This window comes from Urocampus carinirostris, chromosome 13 (genome assembly GCF_059441175.1).
Source record: "Urocampus carinirostris isolate Australia breed hairy pipefish chromosome 13, RoL_Ucar_1.0, whole genome shotgun sequence".
Taxonomy (NCBI): domain Eukaryota; kingdom Metazoa; phylum Chordata; class Actinopteri; order Syngnathiformes; family Syngnathidae; genus Urocampus; species Urocampus carinirostris.
The window spans coordinates 11,882,045-11,902,979 of NC_142361.1; the positions used below are offsets into that span (position 1 = coordinate 11,882,045).

The 20,935-nt window shown below is 39.5% G+C and overlaps 1 protein-coding gene across 3 annotated transcripts in view; it reads right to left on the minus strand.

The window, feature by feature from the left end:
• The window catches only part of zranb1b (zinc finger, RAN-binding domain containing 1b), a 41,685-nt gene that overhangs the window by 15,390 nt on the left and 5,360 nt on the right, over window positions 1–20,935 (minus strand). For all 3 annotated transcript variants that reach the window (XM_088350969.1, XM_088350970.1, XM_088350971.1), the window contains 4 exons: window positions 18,304–19,285; window positions 7,410–7,597; window positions 3,707–3,860; window positions 2,227–2,298 (listed from right to left, as the gene is read on the minus strand). In XM_088350969.1, the coding sequence (XP_088207095.1) occupies window positions 2,227–2,298; window positions 3,707–3,860; window positions 7,410–7,597; window positions 18,304–19,213 (1,324 nt within the window). In that variant the 5' untranslated portion in view covers window positions 19,214–19,285. The remainder of the gene's footprint in view (window positions 1–2,226; window positions 2,299–3,706; window positions 3,861–7,409; window positions 7,598–18,303; window positions 19,286–20,935) is intronic.

Sequence of the window (20,935 nt, forward strand, 5' to 3'; positions counted from 1 at the left end):
CAGTGATGCGGCCAATTTATGTAATTTTTCTAACGGCCGCCAGCGGCGCTCAAGTACAAAAGGTAAGATTTAGACCGCAACTTCTTAGCTTGCGCACAAATTAAATTAGCGTAGACATATCCTCATCATGCGAATTGCAAAAAGAAAGGCACATGACGCAACTTTCAAGCTAAACGCAATCGAGCAGTCCGATATAGAAGGAAACAGAGCTACCGCACGTATACTTTACTTAGCGAGCGTGATGGTAGCGTTTTTTTGGGATAGGGGAGCGTGGGACGACGTCTATGTGACAAAGTCACTTTCCCATACTGAAGGAAGACGACTTTGATGACGTCAGTGATAAGGAGGAAGATGAGGACGGTTTACCGTGCTTAGGACAAGTACGTTTTTTTTTTAACACAGCTGTTTACTGTGTCGAGAGCCGGTTGCTAGTAGCGTTTTGCTACCCTTCCCAGGCACAGTTAGGGATGAAAGTCATAATATTATTATTAAAGCTTCGAAAACTCTCGGTGTACCGTCTTTCTTTGTAAATATGTGTAACCATGTATAATAAGTATTTGCAACTGTATATTTTTGTAATGTATTTATTTTAGAAACTTATTCTGATATGTTTTGTGCGAGCAAATGAGAAAGAAGGGGCGGGGCAAACGCGGGCTGATGGGAAGTGGAGTAAAGGTGAGACGTGTTTGTGGACGCGGCCGACAATAGTGGATATATATATATATTTTCCCACCCTTACCTTAGGAAATATACACTTTTTTCCTTGGATTACTTTCAACGGGCACCTGGACTCTGCTGGTCTGCATTAAATGTTAAGTACTGGTATCATTTTCCGTTCAATTTGCCGGCTGTGTTTTTTGGACTTTATCGGGTATTGGTTAAATTTGTGTTTGAATTGCGTTTTTTCAATATGGGCGCATGCGGCTAATATACAGGTGCGGCTTGTGTATGTACAAAATCGGTTTTTCTCCCGAAATGTGGTGGGTGTGGCTTATAATCAGGTGCGCTCTATAGTCCGGAATTTACGGTATGTATGTTTTTCCAGTGTCATATCAAACAGATGTTTGATTTCTTTTATCAGTAATTTATTAGTGACTTTGACTGTGCTACTATTTACCAATATTTTGTCTTTTAATAATTGATTTACCATATGCATTTTACTTCTTTTAAACCGGTAGTGTTTTTTTGAGGGATTTCTTTTTAGGCTTTGCTGACATTAAATTCCCCCTAAACCTTTCATGTTTAGAAAAAAAAAACAATTGATAAATATTTAAAATAAATATTTTACAAATAAATGCATAATATATTTCTGCATATTCAAGACATATTCTTTATGTATTTTTAAATATTTTTTTTATATTCTACTTTATCGCATTCATATAAATGCATGTTATATATTTTAAAAATATTGTTTGTATCCGTATTTCTGCATATTTTTGCACACAATATTTTTATGAATATTTGTAAATTGAATAAATTAAAATGTATTGCGGCCAGGCTAAAAATCATAGCTGTCCGTGTTGCCAGGTAAGGGGCAGAGACTACACACAAAAAACATGTTACCATGAGGACAAGCAGGTATATCAAGTGATGCTTGTCTTTCGTACAGGGCGAACCCTGTGACCTGGCAGAAGGACAACAAGCTCCTTGTGTCAAGGTGCTCTGTTTGAAGCACAACCAGTTGAATTGATTCAATAGCTGCTGTCCTCAGTGAAACTGCCACCAAATGGGAGGCTGCACCAAAGTGAAACTTTTTGGGTGGGGGGAGGAGCGGTTTACTAGGCCATGTGATCAGATTTAAATCTTAATCTGTTAATCTAAAAAAAAGGGCCATAGCAGTCTTTTCTAACAGAATTTTGCTAAAGTGACTAATTAAACACTTTCCACATCATCTCTACTGCATCCAAAGGCCATTGCATATGAAGTATAATGTATGTTTGGTGACACAAAACTCACTTGGAAATTGACTAAATGTTTGGACTTTGCGTGCACTTGGCAAATAAATACAGGCAGGCTGACAATGAAAGAGAGATGCCAGTTCTGGTGGGGGAGGATTTGCGACTACTAAACCACTGCAAATGCTTGGCGTGCTTCCCATTAAACGATGTGGTGTGTATGAGGGAGGGCTGAACACAGTCAACATAGATCTGGTTTAACTCCCCCCAACAGCAATTTGTGCATGCACGAGCTTCTGGGGTACTCGGCCATAATCAGTACACAGATTACCTTTTTGAACATCTCTGTCCAAAACCTCGTCAAACAGTTTTTCCTGGATTGCTGGCGGCAAATCCTCAATATCTGGAAAAAAAAGACGCACGTAATTAGATTAGGTTTTTCTTTTAATATAAATTGTAAATGATTTAATAGGAAATATTTTTTTAAATGATACATTAATTTTTTTATATTTTGGAAAATTATGAACAAAAAATCCTGCACCAGCAGGTTCAAATTAAGCATGATTTAGTCCCGCATTCTTTTCATTTCATGTAAATGTATGTAATAGATCAGTTATGTCAAACATCCGGCCCAGTGGATGTTTAAATCTGGACCGCTATAAATCTCTTAGTATGTCAAAAAAATAAGTGAGTATCTAGGTAAATTCTTTTGAAAGTTATGTATTTATTTATTTTATATTTTTTTTTATTAAATGCAAAACAAATGCTCCTTCTGGCCATTAGAGAACAGTTCATGTGCATAAGAGCTAACGCCCAACAAGCGGACTGAAGCAAAACATTTTGAGTTAAAATTATTTTACTGATCCGGCGGCCCACCTGACATCAGAAGGTTTGGATCTGGCTCTAGAACGAAATGGAGTTTGACATGCCTGTATTAGAGAAACATATACATATTTTACCTCATCAATAATTCTTTTTTTTACCTTATTATTTTGCATTAAATAAATGGGAAAAATACATTAATTTATTTATTTACTAGTGTGTAATTTTTATTTGCGTTTAATTTTTTTCTAATTGAATTTTGTCGTTTTTTTTCCATCAATTTCTCAAGTTAACTTTGATCTATTTGTATTCCATGTTATTCGTGCATTTCGTATCCTCCATACAGGAATAGTGGCCATTGTTAAAATTGTTAGCATCATGACACCATATCATGGCTTGCTGTTGTCATCCATTTGTGTTGATAAGGAGCAGGTTTGACTTCTTTTTTCTTTTCCTTTCCTATGTAAGGGTAAAAAAATAAAAAAAATGTTTCACTCTAAGCTATCCACCATGTTTTTGTTATAACCACAATAAGCAGTGGCTTTCTGTACATAGTTGGGGGGGTCAAAACAGCAGCCAATTCTCCCACTGGAAGACAAACGAATGCATTGAGTGTTTGTAGCCAGAACAGAGCAACTCTCGGCTTGTTGCCAACAGCCAAGGTTGCCATTGTCCAAGGACTAACACTGCATCACCAATGCTCAGCTGGAGCTAGGACACAACAAGAGTTGAAAAAAGGCCTGATACAAAGCCCCTAAAAATATTATTATAAATATATGAGCATGTTCGGCATAAGCAGTATTCCAGACAGTGAAGGATTGGGTGAATTATGTCAATACAGCGTTCATTACAAGCACAAAGAAGAAAAAGGCATATATATATATATATATATATATATATATATATATATATATATATACATATACATGCAGCCTGTGCTGGTTATTGTCGCTAATGCCCTGTTAGCGTGCTGCGTTAGGGGTGCAAACCTGCGGGCAAGGTGAAGGTGACCAGATCAGTAAGGAAGTAGCAGGTGAAGTCGCCCTTTCTCTGGTGCAGGGAGGCGGCGACCTCGCGGCGGATCTGCTCTGTCAGCTCGGGACACACCATCGCCGGGATGCACTTGGCGGCCTGCTGCGACACCTGCCGGACGAGCATTTAAGGAGAGACACTTTATTGAATGAGTAGTAGAATATTTTCCAAATTACATTGATTGGGTGAAAGTTTTTTTTTCTCCATTTTTTTAATTTATTGGTGCTCATCGTTTATTATCCATGTACATTTTGTCCTGATGTTCTTCTGTAGTGCCTGCAGATTTACAAAGCATGAACTTTACCCCTTAACATTCCTGCAAAATGTGCCTAAAATCCCAATTCAAGACATACTGAAAGTAAATTGAATGCTGTTCTTGTAACCGTTTAGAGAATATGCACGCTTTTGTGTTAGAGTTGCAAATGTTTGACTTCTCTTTCCAGAAGTCAATACATGATTGTGCACACTTGCGCGTGATAACCGCGCATAAAAATATATCCCAAGTTGCATTTACTCACGTTTGTTTGGCTCTGATTTTAATGCATCCGTAAAATTGCATAAAATGACGTTGGAAATTTAATTGGCTAACCAATGTGTCAATCAACATTTGAATTGGTCACTATTGGCTAAAGATATTGTAGGTCATGTCGGTTTTTTTTCAATACAGGTCCTCATAGGTTGTCACAGACCAAAGACCATCAAAAAAGCTTGCAATTGGCCGAGAGTGGTGTGAATCATATAGTCGGAGGCCAAGGGCCATATTGGAAGTCATCTGACGAGTCTGTTTATTTCTAAAGATAGTCAAGACAAGTCACATTTATTTATATAGCCCTCAATCACAAAAAATGTCTCAAAGGACTGCACAGGATTACAATGACACAATTACCTGATCTTAAAAGATAATTAATGGAACAAAATGAACTGATCACAATATGGATCGTCAAACGATGCAGGAATGCTTTTAGGCATTTTTATTTATTTATTCGTGTTATTTCATGTTTTGGAGTAAATATTTTACAGTTAGATTCACAGGACTCTCCCGTATGTAACCAGACCAGGTTTGTGTGTAATCGTTTCAGGAGTGGAATATTACAGCACTTTTAGGCGAGTTATACTGGCCTTTTAGGTTTTGGGTATCTTGTTTCAGACTGATCTTGATCTTTTTGTGATTAGTGCATTTTAAAATAAGCCATGATGTATTTCAGGGACTGGTGACATCGTGAAGACATGTCTCTGTTTATCAACAGTCTGACGGTCCACAGTCGAACATTAAGGGGTCAAAATTGGGGTGCATCTTTGAGGTGTCCTTAGAAAAGTTGAAATTTAAATATTCCCTCAATTACCCAGCCAGACGTTTCTCTCAAATGGGGAAAGCTGGTGCCAGCCAAAATTATGGTGGTTTTGTCTTAAAATATATGGTGTCGCGCTCTCAAAAAAAAAAAAAACATATACATACATACACATTATATATACACACACACATATACATATATATATATATATATATATATATATATATATATATATATATATATATATATATATATATATATATATATATATATATATACACACACACACACATATACATATATATATACTGGACTGTCTCAGAAAATTTGAATATTGTGATAAAGTTCTTTATTTTCTGTAATGCAATTAAAAAACAAAAATGTCATACATTCTGGATTCATTACACATCAACTGAACTATTTCAAGCCTTTTATTATTTGAATATTGCTGAATTTGGCTTACAGCTTAAGAAAACTCAAAAATCCTATCTCAAAATATTAGAATATCATGAAAAAGTATACAAGTAGGCTATTCAACTAATCACCTGAATCATCTAATTAACTCGAAACACCTTGCGAGGGTTTCTTGAGCCTTAAAAACACTCAGCTTGGTTCAGTAAACTAAATCACTGCTGAGCTGTCTGCTGTCGAGAGGACCATCATTGATACCCTTCATCAGGGGGGTAAGACACAAAAAGAAATTTCTCAAAGAGCAGGCTGTTCACAGAGTGCAGTTTCAAAGCATATCCACAAAAAGTCTGTTGGAAGGGAAAAATGTGGCCGGAAACGCTGCACAACCAAGAGAGATGACCGCAGCCTTAACAAAATTGTGAAGAAGAGCCGCTTCCAGAATTTGAGGGAGCTTCAAAGACAGTGGGCTGAAGCTGGAGTCCAGGTATCAAAAGCCACAGTTCACAGACGTGTCCGGGAAATGGGCTACAATAGCCGTATTCCCATGGTCAAGCCACTTCTGAACTCAAGACAACGGAAGAAGCGTCTGACTTGGGCTATGGAGAAGAAGCACTGGACAGTTGCAGAGTGGTCCAAAGTCCTCTTTTCAGACGAAAGCAAGTTTTGCATTTCATTTGGAAGTCAAGGCGCCAGAGTCTGGAGAAAGGCTGGAGAAGAGCAAAATCCAAGTTGCTTGAAATCCAGTGTGAAGTTCCCACAGTCAGCAATGGTCTGGGGAGCCATGTCAGCTGCTGGTGTTGGTCCACTGTGTTTCATCAAGTCCAGAGTAAATGCAACTGTGTACCAAGAGATTTTAGAGCACTACATGCTTCCATCTGCTGAAAAGCTCTATGGAGATGAGGATTTCATTTTCCAGCATGATCTGGCACCTGCCCACAGTGCCAAAACCACCAGTAACTGGTGCACTGATCATGGCATCACTGTCCTTGATTGGCCTGCTAATTCCCCTGACCTGAACCCCATCGAGAATTTGTGGGATATAGTTAAGAAGAAGATGAAAGACACCAGACCTACAAATGCAAATGAGCTGAAGGCCGCTATCGAAGCATCCTGGGCATCAATAACACCTCAGCAATGCCACAGGCTGATTGCCTCCATGCCACGCCGGATTGATGCAGTAATCCGTGCAAAAGGATTCCCAACCAAGTACTGAGTGCATCAATGGACATTTTCAAATGTTTGATTTAGTTTTGCTGTTATAAAATTATTTTTTTTACTTGGTCTGAGGAAGTATTCTAATATTTTGAGATAGGATTTTTGAGTTTTTTTCAGCTGTAAGCCAAAATCAGCAATATTCAAATAATAAAAGGCTTGAAATAGTTCAGTTGATGTGTAATGAATCCAGAATGTATGACATTTTTGTTTTTTTAATTGCATTACAGAAAATAAAGAACTTTATCACAATATTCTAATTTTCTGAGACAGTCCAGTATATATATACACATATATATGCACACACATATTTATATATATATATACACATTATATATATATGCACACACATTATATATATATGCACACACATTATATATATATATATATATATATATATATATATATATATATTCCTACTATGGCTCTTTAGAGTCAAAAAGGTTCTCGACCTCTAGTCTAAAACTTGATAACAACTGCGACGGAATGTTTCCTACAACTGTAAATTCTCTCCCAACAACAGGAAAGAGTTTCAGACGTTTCAATTGTTTTAGCTGGCGGCTCTCAAATATTTTTGGTCCTGTGCTCAGACATTTCGCTTGGGGCTTACTAACTGACCCGCTCCGACACCAGAGCTACAGGGAGAGCTGTGAACAATCATCTGGAAACATGTCACAAAGCAGGCTCTTGCTCACACCCCCTCAGACAGGAACGCGGTGAGGTATGAACCAGGCTTTCCGCCCACCTCGGTGAGCAGCACGGCCAGCATGTCCTGCCTCTGGAAGCGGATGGCAAGGTGCACCAGCGTGAAGCCCACGTCGAAGGCAGACGGCCGGTTGAGAAGGTGCACTTCGTCTGACGACAGTTGCCTGGCGATGTCGCCCCCTGACGTCTTGTAGGCCTCTACCGCTGCCAGGTCACCTTCCACCACACCTGTGCACAAAGAAGTGAAGAAGATGGGATAGGTAAAGTGCTTCGGCACCACAGTGTCCATAGTACAGTTACCATATTTATACGTGTATTACGAGCTATTTTTTTTTACCTGAAAAATATATAAAAGTTTGGGTACGCGTTATCCACAAGGTTTAACGTAGTATATTACTGTATTTGTGTCATGATTGATCAGTCAGAAAATATTGCTGATCACAATCGCAAAACATTAGATGCAACGTGAGTCAAACCCAGGTCGTGGTAGTGAAAGTGCCAGATTTCTAACCACTAAACAACCAGTGATGTAGATGGCAAATGAAAATGCATTTGATATTGTCTCATTATCACACTTTTTATATCCACTGAACCAAAAATTAATGTTTGAAAATGGAGAAAACAGAAAGTTTTCCTGAACTACCAGTATATGACTAAACGGGAAAAAAAAGACAATGCGGGAAACAACTCTTTGGTGTATCTCATGATGAAGTGGACTTTGAAGGACATTAATACATTGTAAATTTCATGTTGGCATGTTATCATAAGTTTTCATTACTCCGAGCTGCCTGATTACAACGCTTAGTTTGACCGGAGAAAAAGCGAAACTATATTTTATACCAACTTTTAATCCAAATGTACAGGTGCCCCTTATGCACAAGTGTGAGTCATACACGGACAAATACCATAAGTCTTTAGCTTGCCAATGTAACCCAAAGGCTTTATACCAGTTTCTAATAAAAAGATAGGCATGCACGTAGGACACAAGTGCTATTACCCCAGACAACCAACATTTTTATTGTGTTATAGTTTTTTTGCATTCGGAAATTTAGAATTAAAGTCAACGCTGTATAACCCTCAGTCGTGTTATTATTTTATTTGATGTTTTTTTAAGCGAGTGATTATCTTGTTTAATTTTTATATACAGTATGTTATATATTTATTAAGCCATTCTATGATTTAATATTTATTAAAAATATATCCCATATATTTCTTCCAACTTTATAATTTTATTTTTCATCTTTATACCAGTATTATGTAGCATAGATGTATTAATTATTCATCATCATCATCATTATTTATTTATTTTTAACTGAAATAATACAAAGACTGTTGGATGAATTGGTTATTCTCGTGACCAGGAGGAGTTTGTTTTTCATCTTTCCATTCCTATAAAAAGCCAGGGCATTCTTTATGAGGTAGTTTTGTAATATGAATATAGATTTAATCTAATCGCCACAACGTTAATATTGTGACAAGCGCAACCGTACATTGCAAACTCTCTCAATAGAGACGACCACACTATAATGGATTTTTCTTACTCTGGCCACGTCGTCTGTGACCTGTTGCCATCTGATAGGCCCTACAGTTCCTTAAAAACAAGGACTGGCAGGCTCATACAGTTCTCTGCCCAGGGTCATCACCAACGTAAAAAAGAGTGCAAGACTGAAAAAGATATTTCTTGACAGTTGCATTGATAAATGTGAACTCATATCTTAGAAATCAACTTATTTGAGAATATGTGATGCTGCTAAATATCATTATGGCACTGCGTTTCATTGTAGTACTTACTGATGAAACCTAAGACAGTTTCCAAAACTACCTTGTATACGTATTCATCCTGGAATTCCATGTCTAATCTTAAAAAAAACATGTTAACTTGGATGTTTTGAATGACAATATAGACAATTACGATTCCAATTCTCTCCATGAAAAAAAAAAACCCAAGATGGGATACAAATGATTCATCAAAGGGACACGAATAAGATACCTCAGAATTTGGTCCATTTGTAACAAACTAAAACTGTTATAATAAGAATCATTTCAGAACAGCGATAACACAAAAGTGTCCATTACGTTACGTACACTCAATGCATCTGGTGTACAGCATGAAACTATTACATCCTCATCTTGACAGTACTGTAAACAAAGCTTCTGTTTTTGTTCTCATGTCAACACACAACAATGGGTAGTGGGCAGAAGGACAAGCCGTGCCATGAGGCAACTGGCTAGAGCCACTGCAAGCCAGAAAGAGACACAAGCGGGAAGCAAGAGCTGCACAAAAGCAGCACAATGTGGAAAAAGGGAGCACAAAACAGCACGGTGAAATAGGCATGCAGGCTGGCTCGCAAATCCTGGTTGACAACACATGCTACGTTTGTGTGAGGAAATTCGTAGAAGAGTATGTGATTGAGTATCCTAATGCAATCGAGGAAATGATCAGGGAGCCAGATTCTTCCTCTCCAAAATTGTTTATATTGGAAAATTTAATGAAATCTTGCTTGAATATGAATGTTGTTTTTAATCTGTACAGTAACCAGAATAAGAATACTAACTATGGAGACTCAAAGTGACAAAACCACATCAATTTTTATTTCTTTAAATGCCCAACCTTTCGTGAGGAATGGTTTTTAGAGGGTAGCATTAGCAGCGAGATGGTGGACATAAAGTCAGATCTGTCTAGGTCAGCCTAATCTTATGCAAATAAAAAACGCAAATAAAAAAACTGCACGTTCATATGATGGTTCGTGTATTTTTGCTCGTTTTTTAAATCAATATTGTTTTGTTTTTTTAATAAACAAATACTTTATCCTCTGAGGGGCGCTAAACAATACAGAATATGTAAATATAATTTTAAGTCCCAAAAAAGGGAACAAATCTAAAATATTGGATAGACAATACCTGAATGTTGTTTAATATTATTTGCGGGGGAAAAAACCAAGCATACACTAAAAGCTTTTAGAAATTGCACACCCAAAATACTGGTGTCCTGTTGTGTTATTACGACATTATTTATCATTGCCTTAAATTAATATTGTTGGAGTATATTTCTTTAAAGGGACAGTGTATAATACTTAGTGCCTCCTAGCGGTACAAAAAAAAACTTTCATTCCGTTAAAAAAAAAAAAAAGAATAGTGAAATAAATATTTGGCAAAAATACATGAATCATCATATCAATGTTGATTTAGATTAAAAAAAAATCATAGTGCGAGAAATGTGTGAAATCAGTGGAATCCACACTCAGGTTGCGGCCATGATTCTTCGGCATCCAGTCGCCACGCTGTGCTCTGTGGCACTGGCCCTCGCTCACACCAGACAGAACAATGCAATATAGTGGTCAAATAGATAGAGATAGATAGATAGATAGATAGATTCTTTATTCATCCCCATAGGGAAATTCACACTTCCAGCAGTCTACCCTGTTGTTTATTAACAGATTAACATGATGCCCTAGGGGTGCTTGTAGCGGAGTGGATGACGTCACGCCAATCCAAAAGTTTGACATCCCTGCGGCAGATGGAAATCTTTTCTTTGTGAAAATCCAGGGATACACCACCTCGTGTTAGCAAGTCCGCCTCCTCTCCGATTCCCCCCGGCTTTCTTGTCTCTGTATAGCGGCGTTGAAGCCGGATAGCTCCGGGTAGCTCTGGGTGGCTACACGTTAGCGTCCAGGATGCTAAAACGTGAGCCACGTTTCCGCAAAACACAGCAACTGCGCTCCCTGTGCGCTTCGATGTTTTCCACCAGCACTCTATGATCTTACTTGGTCGTGAATTCGCATTTACCATGATTACGGATGGTACCGAAGACTTATAACGCTGCTAGCCGCTTCGCTAGCTCCGGCTCTTCTTCCACGATAGGCCCCTTCATCACGCCGGCACGAGAATTCTTCAGGGCAAGGAGTTAAAATTCCTTGAAAACACGCATTTTTGTGCGCTAAAACCCATGTCCCATAGGATAGAAGTAATCCATAGTGCAGTTGTCAAAACGGGAAGAAAAAACACCGAAGATAGGAGCAGACAATAAAACAATAGGGCAGCTGCTGGAAAAGGTGCTTTAAAGGAACAATGTGTAATAGTTGAGTAAGTGTGGCTGTATTGTGTAGTGCAGAGGTCTCGAACATGGTGCCAGCGGGCAGCAAGATGCCCCCTAAAGATAAATGAGGTGCCCGCAAACCTGTTCTGAAAATAACTCGCCAGTGCTTGGTCATTGTGATTTTCAAGTAAATTTAAATTTTGTATAATAGTTCATGTATTGCTGCTTATCGTTTAAACACATGTTTTCCTTAATGCATTAACTTTTTTTTACCCTTAGGAGGTGCTAAATAATACACAATCTCCCTTTAAGACAAAGTATTCACACTCATAGCCCAGCAAGAGCTTAAAACATCTGCGCGTCCAAAATTGAAGGGGTCCAGAGTGCTTTAACAAAAAATGACATTTCCACCAATGCTTGCCGACTGCAATACCAGCAATTTAACAGCAAAACGGCACGATATGCCAGGGCTCATAGATCAATGTCAATGGGTGCAATTGAGAAAAGACATAGTTCATTTGTTATGTTATTTTGTGTGTGTGTGTATATATATATATATATATATATATATGTGTGTATGCAGTGGAATTTTTGAATGCAGCAGTAATAGTTGTTACTTGAATAAATTATGGATTTTACATGAAGGAGCCTTGCTGTCTAGTCTTTTAAGGGATGGGCAGGGCACCTGTATGACGCGGCAGGGGTAAACCAATGAAAGCTGTCGGGCCCTGCTGTTGAACAAAAGAATGTGTTGTGTCACCCTGACCCGATTGACAAGGCCGCTTTCTCGTGTCTCGTTTCATCTGGAGGGACGAAAGCATGACCAACTTGGGTGCCGAGGTGCTCAACTTGTTTGGGTGTTTGGGCATTTGGGTTGGCCATGGTCCCAAAAAAATTTGGGTGTGTTCTTGCTATTTTTTCCCTTTTTTATTTCCTTTGTTTATTGTTTATGTGTTTGTCATGCTGACGGTCACCTCTCTCGAGGGATATGACCAGGGTAGATAGATGGATACACGAAGGAGTAGTTTTAATACATATACATATTTTGAATGCAACAGTAATAGTTGAGACTTGAATAAATTAGGGATTTTACATGAAGGGGTAGTTATTTTTATGTAACATACCATTTATTTACAGTAATCCCTTGCTATATCACAATTTACTATCACACTGGCTACCTTGCGGATTTTAAATCGTGCATTGTTAGAATTCACCCTGCCCCTTTTCTGCCTGTGTCTGCCAGCGCATCAATGACGTTGCAGTCCGAGTTGTACACATACATAAAACAGCTTGACTAACCTACATTATTGTATGCGCTAAGGCTGCGCAAATCTTGGGGAAAAAAACAAATTATGTTTTTCAAAACAGTACTGCAATTTTGATGCAATATTCAATTTTAAAAGAAAGGTGCATTTTATGTGCTAGTTTTGTTATTTTTGTGAGTATCTAACCGTTGGATGCATGACGTACCTGTACATAGACTGTTGAATCTTTATATGAATCGAATCGTCACCTTAGTATAGTGTGAGCAAAGCATATCTTCCCACCCCTATCTAGTATGTGCAAATATTTTTAACTTCAAATTACTCTCGAAGCCATCATGTCAACAAAATGCTCTTGACCGAGTAATGCACCAGTGGCCAGGGCAAAACGACAGAGGAAGATGCTTTCTGTCTCCAACAAAGTTTGTTTCCTGACCCGTTAAACTGGCTCAGGAGCCACATGTACCCCTAGTGTCTTGCTGGCACTTTTTTGAAAAAGTGTGATAATGGAAAAATATATGGTTTCTGTAAAAGAGCACACAAAACACATTCTTTACAATTAATAAAAAATATAGATAGTGTATGTATTTCCTTCTTTATAAGGCTAGCGTAAGCTTTTTTTTGCGGCTCCAAAAATATTTGTGTTTTTGGTCCAATAAGGCATTTTCAACATCTAGGGTTGCCGACCGGTAAGTAAAACCAGTTTTCCATAACGTCCACATGACGGAGACAAAGTATCATGTGAACGCTAGTAAATATTGTCCTTGATCAGTACCGTTGTGCGATATAGTGTCAAGATTATTTTTAAAAGTATAATTTGACGGTACAGAAATTACTTGTAAAACACAAAACCCAAACAAAAAAACATTCATTAAGTACAGTACTTTTATTTTTTAAACATATACTTAGGCCTGTAAAGTGTGCTTTTGGTTTTAACGTATAATAGAGCACTAAATGAATAAATAGATAAATAATAAAGGGTTTCGACTTAGCAGGGTTTGACCATCGCGGGACCTTTTTGAAATGCAACCACCGCGAGAGAGATTACTGTGGTTAGATTTGTTACATCAAGCCCTTTAAAGGGATTCTTAAATTGTTTTTTTTTTGCATTATATATATATATATATATATATATATATATATATATATATAAAATCTATTTATGTCATGGGTATAGCCCAATTATTTTCAGAGATAATGCATTTTTGAAGACAATCTTTGACTTACTGAGCTCTGACATCATGTCAAGCACACCAGCACCCTAGAAAGCTACACAAATGGTTTACAGGTTAACTAGTCCAAACGGTTTTGAGTGTTTTAAGCCAAGTTTTGGTATTTTTTCTGGAGAATGGCTAGGTGTTGTCCTGCAGGTTGTTGCAGCAATGGTACAAAAAACGGCAAACTGACAAAATGGGTCGAACTAGCAAAAATAATCCACAGAGAGCTAAAAATGGGAGGCTGGCTGACCGAAAACATGCAGTAAACAGTCGGTATAACTGCAAGCGACGACAGCAAAAAACACAAACCCAGCCGGGAGAAAAAACAATGAGCAAAGCAGGCTGGCCAGCTAGCCGACTGCTAACGGGGCTAACCTAGTCAAAAACTAAACTGGAAGCTTTCAGGCGCCCGCGTGCTAACGGGAGCTATCTGGACAATATTATATTAATTGCAAGACAATCGGTGAATAACACGAAAGGTAAAGCCACAATCACATACCTGAAATTAGGCAAAGTCAAAAAAGAAACGCACGCTGTACACAACCACAGGAAAACATAACCCGAGCAGCTTTTGAAAATAAAAGCACATGACATGGACAAAACATTCAGAAGTCCCCCAGCGACATGGTAAGCAAAGTTCTAATTACTCCAAGATGAAATGAGCGCCAAGCATTAGCTGATTAGTACAATCGCTGTCTGTTTTTTACGGGGCTCAGTTTGTTTTGCTTATCGTCGTCATCCGGTGACGTCACAGCTCTAAGGGATATGAGGTCAAACTGTCTACTTTAAAAATTATTTCTCGAGATCCATAGCACATGGAATATTTTGGAACATATTTGTACGATTGTGGGGAGGAACACTACACATTCTGTACCTAGTTGAAAAAAAGGGTCTTTTATAATCCCTTTGAGGACAGCCATTACGCTTATGTGTCCTTCCGTGAAAATGAGTTTGACACCACCGCTTTAAGATTACCAATGACATCAGGGCAGTTGTTCTTAAGTTCACTTCTTCCTAGCGACTGCAAGCTGCACGGTGCATTAGTCATACAACAACGACTTCAAGTGGCGGTCAGGTGGTCAATAGCGCCAAGAGAAGTCACGACTGTTCCCCAACATGACGAATGTATTCTTGAGCACAGCTTGACTTGTCACTCTATTTTTAAAGTGTCAGGTCTCCTTGAAAGCTGGCTATGCACACATATGTTCAAAAACGCGGCGCACGCTTGACACGCTCATCCTTCTTTGCAACAGAGGACAAATTCATGGGACGGATGGCGTATAGCACAATCGAGCGGAGATTTTTTTGCAATTGCATGACCCCTTGGCCTGGAAAGTCCATCACCTCGACTGAATGTGGAAAAGAACTTTACAAGTAGATCTGCAAAAATTAGTCGACGCTGTCGACCAAAATTTATAACAAAAATGGTCAATGGACAATAAATGTAATTGTCGAAAATGTCATTGTCAACTACTGTTGCCAAACACTTAAAGAGCACATCGGACAGGCAAACCAAAACTGAATGACTCGCCACAATAAGATTCAAGTAACCTTTAAGCAAATACAGTTTTATACCTCTATATTTGGCTATAAAAGAGAGTTTGTTGGTTATGTTAGACTGTGCCCGACACATTTGAAATGAAACCCATGCAGACTAAAGAACAAACCTTAGTTTTTAAAACGTTAAAATGGCAAAAATGTTTTTCATTTATAATTTTTTGCCTGTTCCTAAAAAATTGAGAGGTTTATTTAAGGATCTATTGACCGACCAATAGGCCTAATTAGTTTTAGTACAGGGCAGCACAGCAGTGGTTAGCGCGTGTGCGACACAGTTCTCAGGTCATGAGATCGAATCTTCTTGTTTGAAGTTTGCATGTTCTTCGCATGCTTGCGTGGGTTTCCTCCGGGCACTCCGGTTTTCTCCCACATGCATGTCAGGTTAATTGGCCGGTCCAAATTGTCCCTAGTTGTGAATGAACGAGTGAATTGTCTGTCTCTGTGTGCCCTGCGACTAACAGGCTACTAGTTCAGGATGTCCCCCGCCCACTGCCCTAAAATAACTGGGATGGGCTCCAGCACCCCCGCGACCCTAGTGAGGATAAGCGGGGCAGATAATGGATGTAATGGATGGATCGTTTCAATAGTTGTTGATTACAGTTGCAGCCCTAGACGGATGGCAGGTAGCACAATCAAGCTTCAATTTCTTTGCAATTCGATGACCCATTGGCCTGGAAGCATCCATCACCTCGACCCACTGAGCGTAGAAAAAAGACTTCACATTGCTTAACAAGTGCCACGAGATAAAAAAGGAGAAAAAGACAACCGTGTATTTTTTCTAACAATGTTCATCCTCCCACAGCACACTCAGCAGTCGACAGTGTGGGTGGCCGGACACTCGCTGCTCGTGGAGTCCAGTTTCACTTGCAGGCCGAGAGCACGCACGATGCCTAGTTATCAAAAGGAACTGTTGAGTCTGGACAGCGCTATGAAACCCAGCTTCAAATAAACCAGAGAGTAAAATAAACCTATGACGTTTTTCAGCATTGATTTGACGTTTATACTAAAACAAAGAAAAATAAGGTAATACAAGTGCTACACCACACTATCCTGGCTTCATCTCAAATCTTATATAGTTACTTAAAGAGACTAATACTTAACACGCAGTAGAAGCAAAAAAGCCCAAATGCACTGAATATTTTGCGCTGTTTTAAGATCTCTAAAGGTTGGGACTAGGAGTGGATGATAATCAAATTACTTTAAAAAAATAATATCCAAATCTGAATCTATATTTTATCAACTCTGTCTTTTAAACTTTCCTACTTATATGCCAAATTGACACTTTTTATTCATATCATGTTGAACTGAAAGGAAAATACTGTTAAAGGGAAACTGCAATATTTCACAAATAGATGTCGCTGTATTATGTAGTAAATGTAATGCAACCAAAACTGAGTCCTAAAAAGCACGAGGAAAATAAACTATGGAGACTAGGGCTGCATGATTAACCCAAATCGAATAAATATCGCGATGTGACGTAGTGCGATAGTGTAGCCGCAAAACGTTGCGTTTTTTTCAATGATTCAGAGTTCCAGTTTGCTATTTGAGTTTTTTGCCAACGAGTAATAAAAAATTTTGTGGTTCAACAGCACCGGACAATCAGAAGCAGGTTTCAACGGCATCAACCAATAAAGACGAGGCAAAGTTTGCAAGACGTGTGTGCTAGACTTTGACAGGCTGGTGTAAGCTACCAATCAGACTTTGCACAAATTGCCATCAAAACAAACGCCTTATTTCTAGCATTAGTGGCTTGTTGCATTGAAAATAAATTCATTAATTAAATCAGACTTTGAGAAGAGAAAGAAGCTGATCACCACCGGGTTTTGCCTGGATTTTTATCGCATCCGGGAATAACTGAGGCGGCATCAGAAGGATAGGCTAACAACTCTTAAGCCACCACTGCCGAACGTGGCTGGTCACCAACGCCAGATCCATTACCCAAGAAACAGACGACTACTCAAGAAAACCGCTACATTTGTTACTCTTGAATTTTAATCATCACGAGAACCTTGCAGAAGTCTATGTTACCTGACGCTAGCGTGTAGCTAGCTAGCCTCTCTAAATCGCTTTCTTAAACTGGAAGGGGCAGTCCTCCAATTTCGTTGTACTTTCGTACAATGACAATAAAGACTATTTATTCAACTGCAATTCAGTTTTTTGTAGATCTATCGTTATTTTGTTATAGTGGTATTCTCTCAGTCTCTAAGGACGTCATCTGAAGGTAAGTTCGCATGTCACTATGTTTAAGTTCTCCCCAAAAACAAAACAAGCACAGGATTGCACTTTTCTTGTAAAATCAAAAATCAAATCGAAATTGCAATACAAGTCTGAAAAATCGCAATTGGGTTTTATTTTCCAAAATCGCAAAGCCCATATGGAGACCCAAACTAACCAAATTGTACTATTTTTCTTCTCGTTTCTTTGCACAGCCTTTCACAAGATCTTAAAATTTTGGGGTTACCCTTAGGAGCAAGATATGACCATGGTGGGTGTCAATGAGGAACCGGTTAGCTTGCTATGTTTGGAAATATCGGCAGCGGATAGCAGGAACCAAATAAATTAAGCCAGAACGTCACGCTGATAAGATGCTTGATGTTTTTTCAGCGAAAACGTGCCAAACAAAGGCAAAGATTTAGCATGGAGGGAGATTACATGTTAACACTTTCGAGCAATCATTGTTTTGTCCCCACCAATATTACTAGATTACTTAACAACAACAAAATGATCGGTCATCAAAGCAGCGCAGAAAGGGTTGAATCACGTCTTCTGCTAGAGCTCTGACACATAAAACAAATAAAAATTCAGCATGAAAACCTTTTTTTTTTAAGTTTGCAAATTTTTTGCTTAATGCATAAGACTCACCGACACATGCATTGAGGAAGAGCCAGTCCGTCCTCCTCATTCTGTTCTTTATCTGTTTGAGTTTTTTGTAATCCACTTCCAGCTCCTCTTTGCTCCCAACGCCGGCGCCTGATGCCACCTCGATCCTCTGAAAGTCCATGTTGAGCTCCGACTCAAGTTTGGAGGATGGGGGCGATCTCCTCTGGCTGCCGCTACAGCCCCCAACCAGACCAATCAACCCACCAACCACCTGCCCACCTGACCCACCTCCTATGTTGGCGTCTATGAACTTAGATGATGGCTGCTGGCGCTCGGGCTCAGACGCCAGTTGGATGGGTTCGGCCAGTGGGCTGTGACTGGGGCGCGGGTGGTCACATACGACGCACTTGGCCACCTTTGACCAGTTCTCATAAGTACAGGTGTTGCAGGTCCAGTGACGCGTGTTAGTGTTGAGCCGATTTCTGTCATTGTATTCCTCGCAAGGGTCTGTGGCTATGGAGGAAGGTGCTGGGTGGTACCCAGATCCCGAGGTCTGCGGCGATTCAGTGGGGCTCCGCAATTGCCTTTGATGGCCGGCGTGCTGTCGCGCATGTTGCCTGTGGCACAGGCACTGAGTGCAGCGGATGGCTCGGGGCCAGTTCAGGTATGTGCACATGTGGCAGGACCACTTGCTGCTGGCCTCAGGGGCATCCTTCGGACGAACGCGAGGCCGGGCACTGGAGTCGGGGCAGATAAGCAAGGAGGAACTCCCTTGGGTGGGGCTGTTACCCAAGCCGGAGGGGTCGAGGGCTGGAGCGCTCTTGAAGGGCTCTTCGGTAATGATGGCCCCGGCACTGGGCCTCTGTGCGCGGCACATGGTGCACTTGATGGCTGACGGCCAGTTCTCGTAGGTGCAGTATTCGCAAGCCCACTTGCCAACCAGCTCGCTCATCGTCGCGCCCGAGCCAGAGGCTCGCTGCTGTTCAGGTGGATTCACAGCTCGGCGGTTCCACGCAGGATGTTACTACATTGACAACAAAAAACAATGGCATCTTTCACAAGAGATGTTTGATACAGATATTGCACATTGCATGTTCTATAACATGTTATATAACAGTCTTTCAAGTGCAAATGATGATTTTCATGCGTAAGGCTGTTGGAGTACAGCGCCATTTACGGTCAAGGAGGATTTGACTTTAGAAGTTTCTTCCCCTTATTTTCATTATCAGTTGCTTGTGTCCGCTCTCTACATAGGGATGATACCTTAAAACAGGGGTTGGCAACCCAAAGTTTATATATATATATATATATATATATATATATATAATCTCCAACATATGTTTGGAGATGCAAAAAATTAAAAGCTTTATATAAGCCTTTTAAGGAAGGCAACACATACTGTGTGTATATATATTATATAATTTGTACATCTATATTCATAGTAAAACAATAATGTTTGTGTCATGTTTTTACTACAGAAAGCACATCATATTTAATTACCATTTTTTTTTTAAAGTGCCAGGGAGCCACTAGGGATTAGAAGTAAGATCTTAAGCCTGAGCCTGAGCTGACCTAAATTTTAGTCCAAGTTGGGCATGTCAATCATTACGTTCGGGTTGCGCCAGGCTCCTCTTTCGTTGCCCTTTTTTTTCATCCACCAGTCAATGTTCATCTTTGTCTCTCGTTCTCTCGCTCTAAAGTGCCACACTAGATTCTTGAGGACAAACTGCTGCTGTAGTTTATGGCACAATTTTAAAACCTTCAAAATGACAGACGGCCTTAATATTTTCCCGACAACGATTAAAAAAATCGGTAAATTGATGGAAAATTGACGTTTAATGTAACCTCTGCAGACAAATGTTTTTACAGTCTTGTTTAACTTTGATTCTGAATGGGGCGGCAGTAGTTTAGGAGGTAGAGCGCTCGTCTTGGGATCAAGGGATTCCAGTTCGAATCCCGGCTCGTCCGTGTTACATGTCAAAGTGTCCTTGGGTAAGACACTGAACCCCTAATATCCCCAATAAGCAGGTTAGCGTCTTACATGGCTGCAATACAAGGCCGCTATTGGGAAATGTGAAGCACATTATAAAGCGCTTTGGGAAGTCATTGACTTGAGAAGCGCTATATAAATGCAGATTATTTCATTTCATGATTCAATAACAAAAGACAGTCTTTAATTTGTCATCATTTATCACCTCTTCTCTTTCAGAGTCGTCACAAATAAAATGTGAAATTTGGGGTTTGCTTTGGGCTCGGTCCTGCAAATCAGGTTAATTGGTCAGGCTCAGGCTGGGTTAGGCTCTAATACCTGTGGGCCTGGGTCGAGTAGGATTTTTAGGCCCTAAATTACCTCTACTAAGGAGCGCCAAAGAGTCGCATGCGTCTCCAGAGCTGCCTCTAGCTGACTGCTGCCTTAAACCAAGAGTGTGCAGTTGACGGCCCAGGGGGCCAATTGTGGCTGAACAAACATTTTTCAGGAGCCAACAGCAGAAACTAAAAAGTATACTTATTTAACAAAGGAGGTAGTGTGTAGCCTATTTTTATTGTGCACATATGCAAAATATTTACTTGTATACAATATTTATTTCAAACTAATAACATTAGGCTAAAAAAAAATCTGCAGCGGATCAAGGTTCAAATTGTAAACATAATCACATGAACGATTCCCAAATAA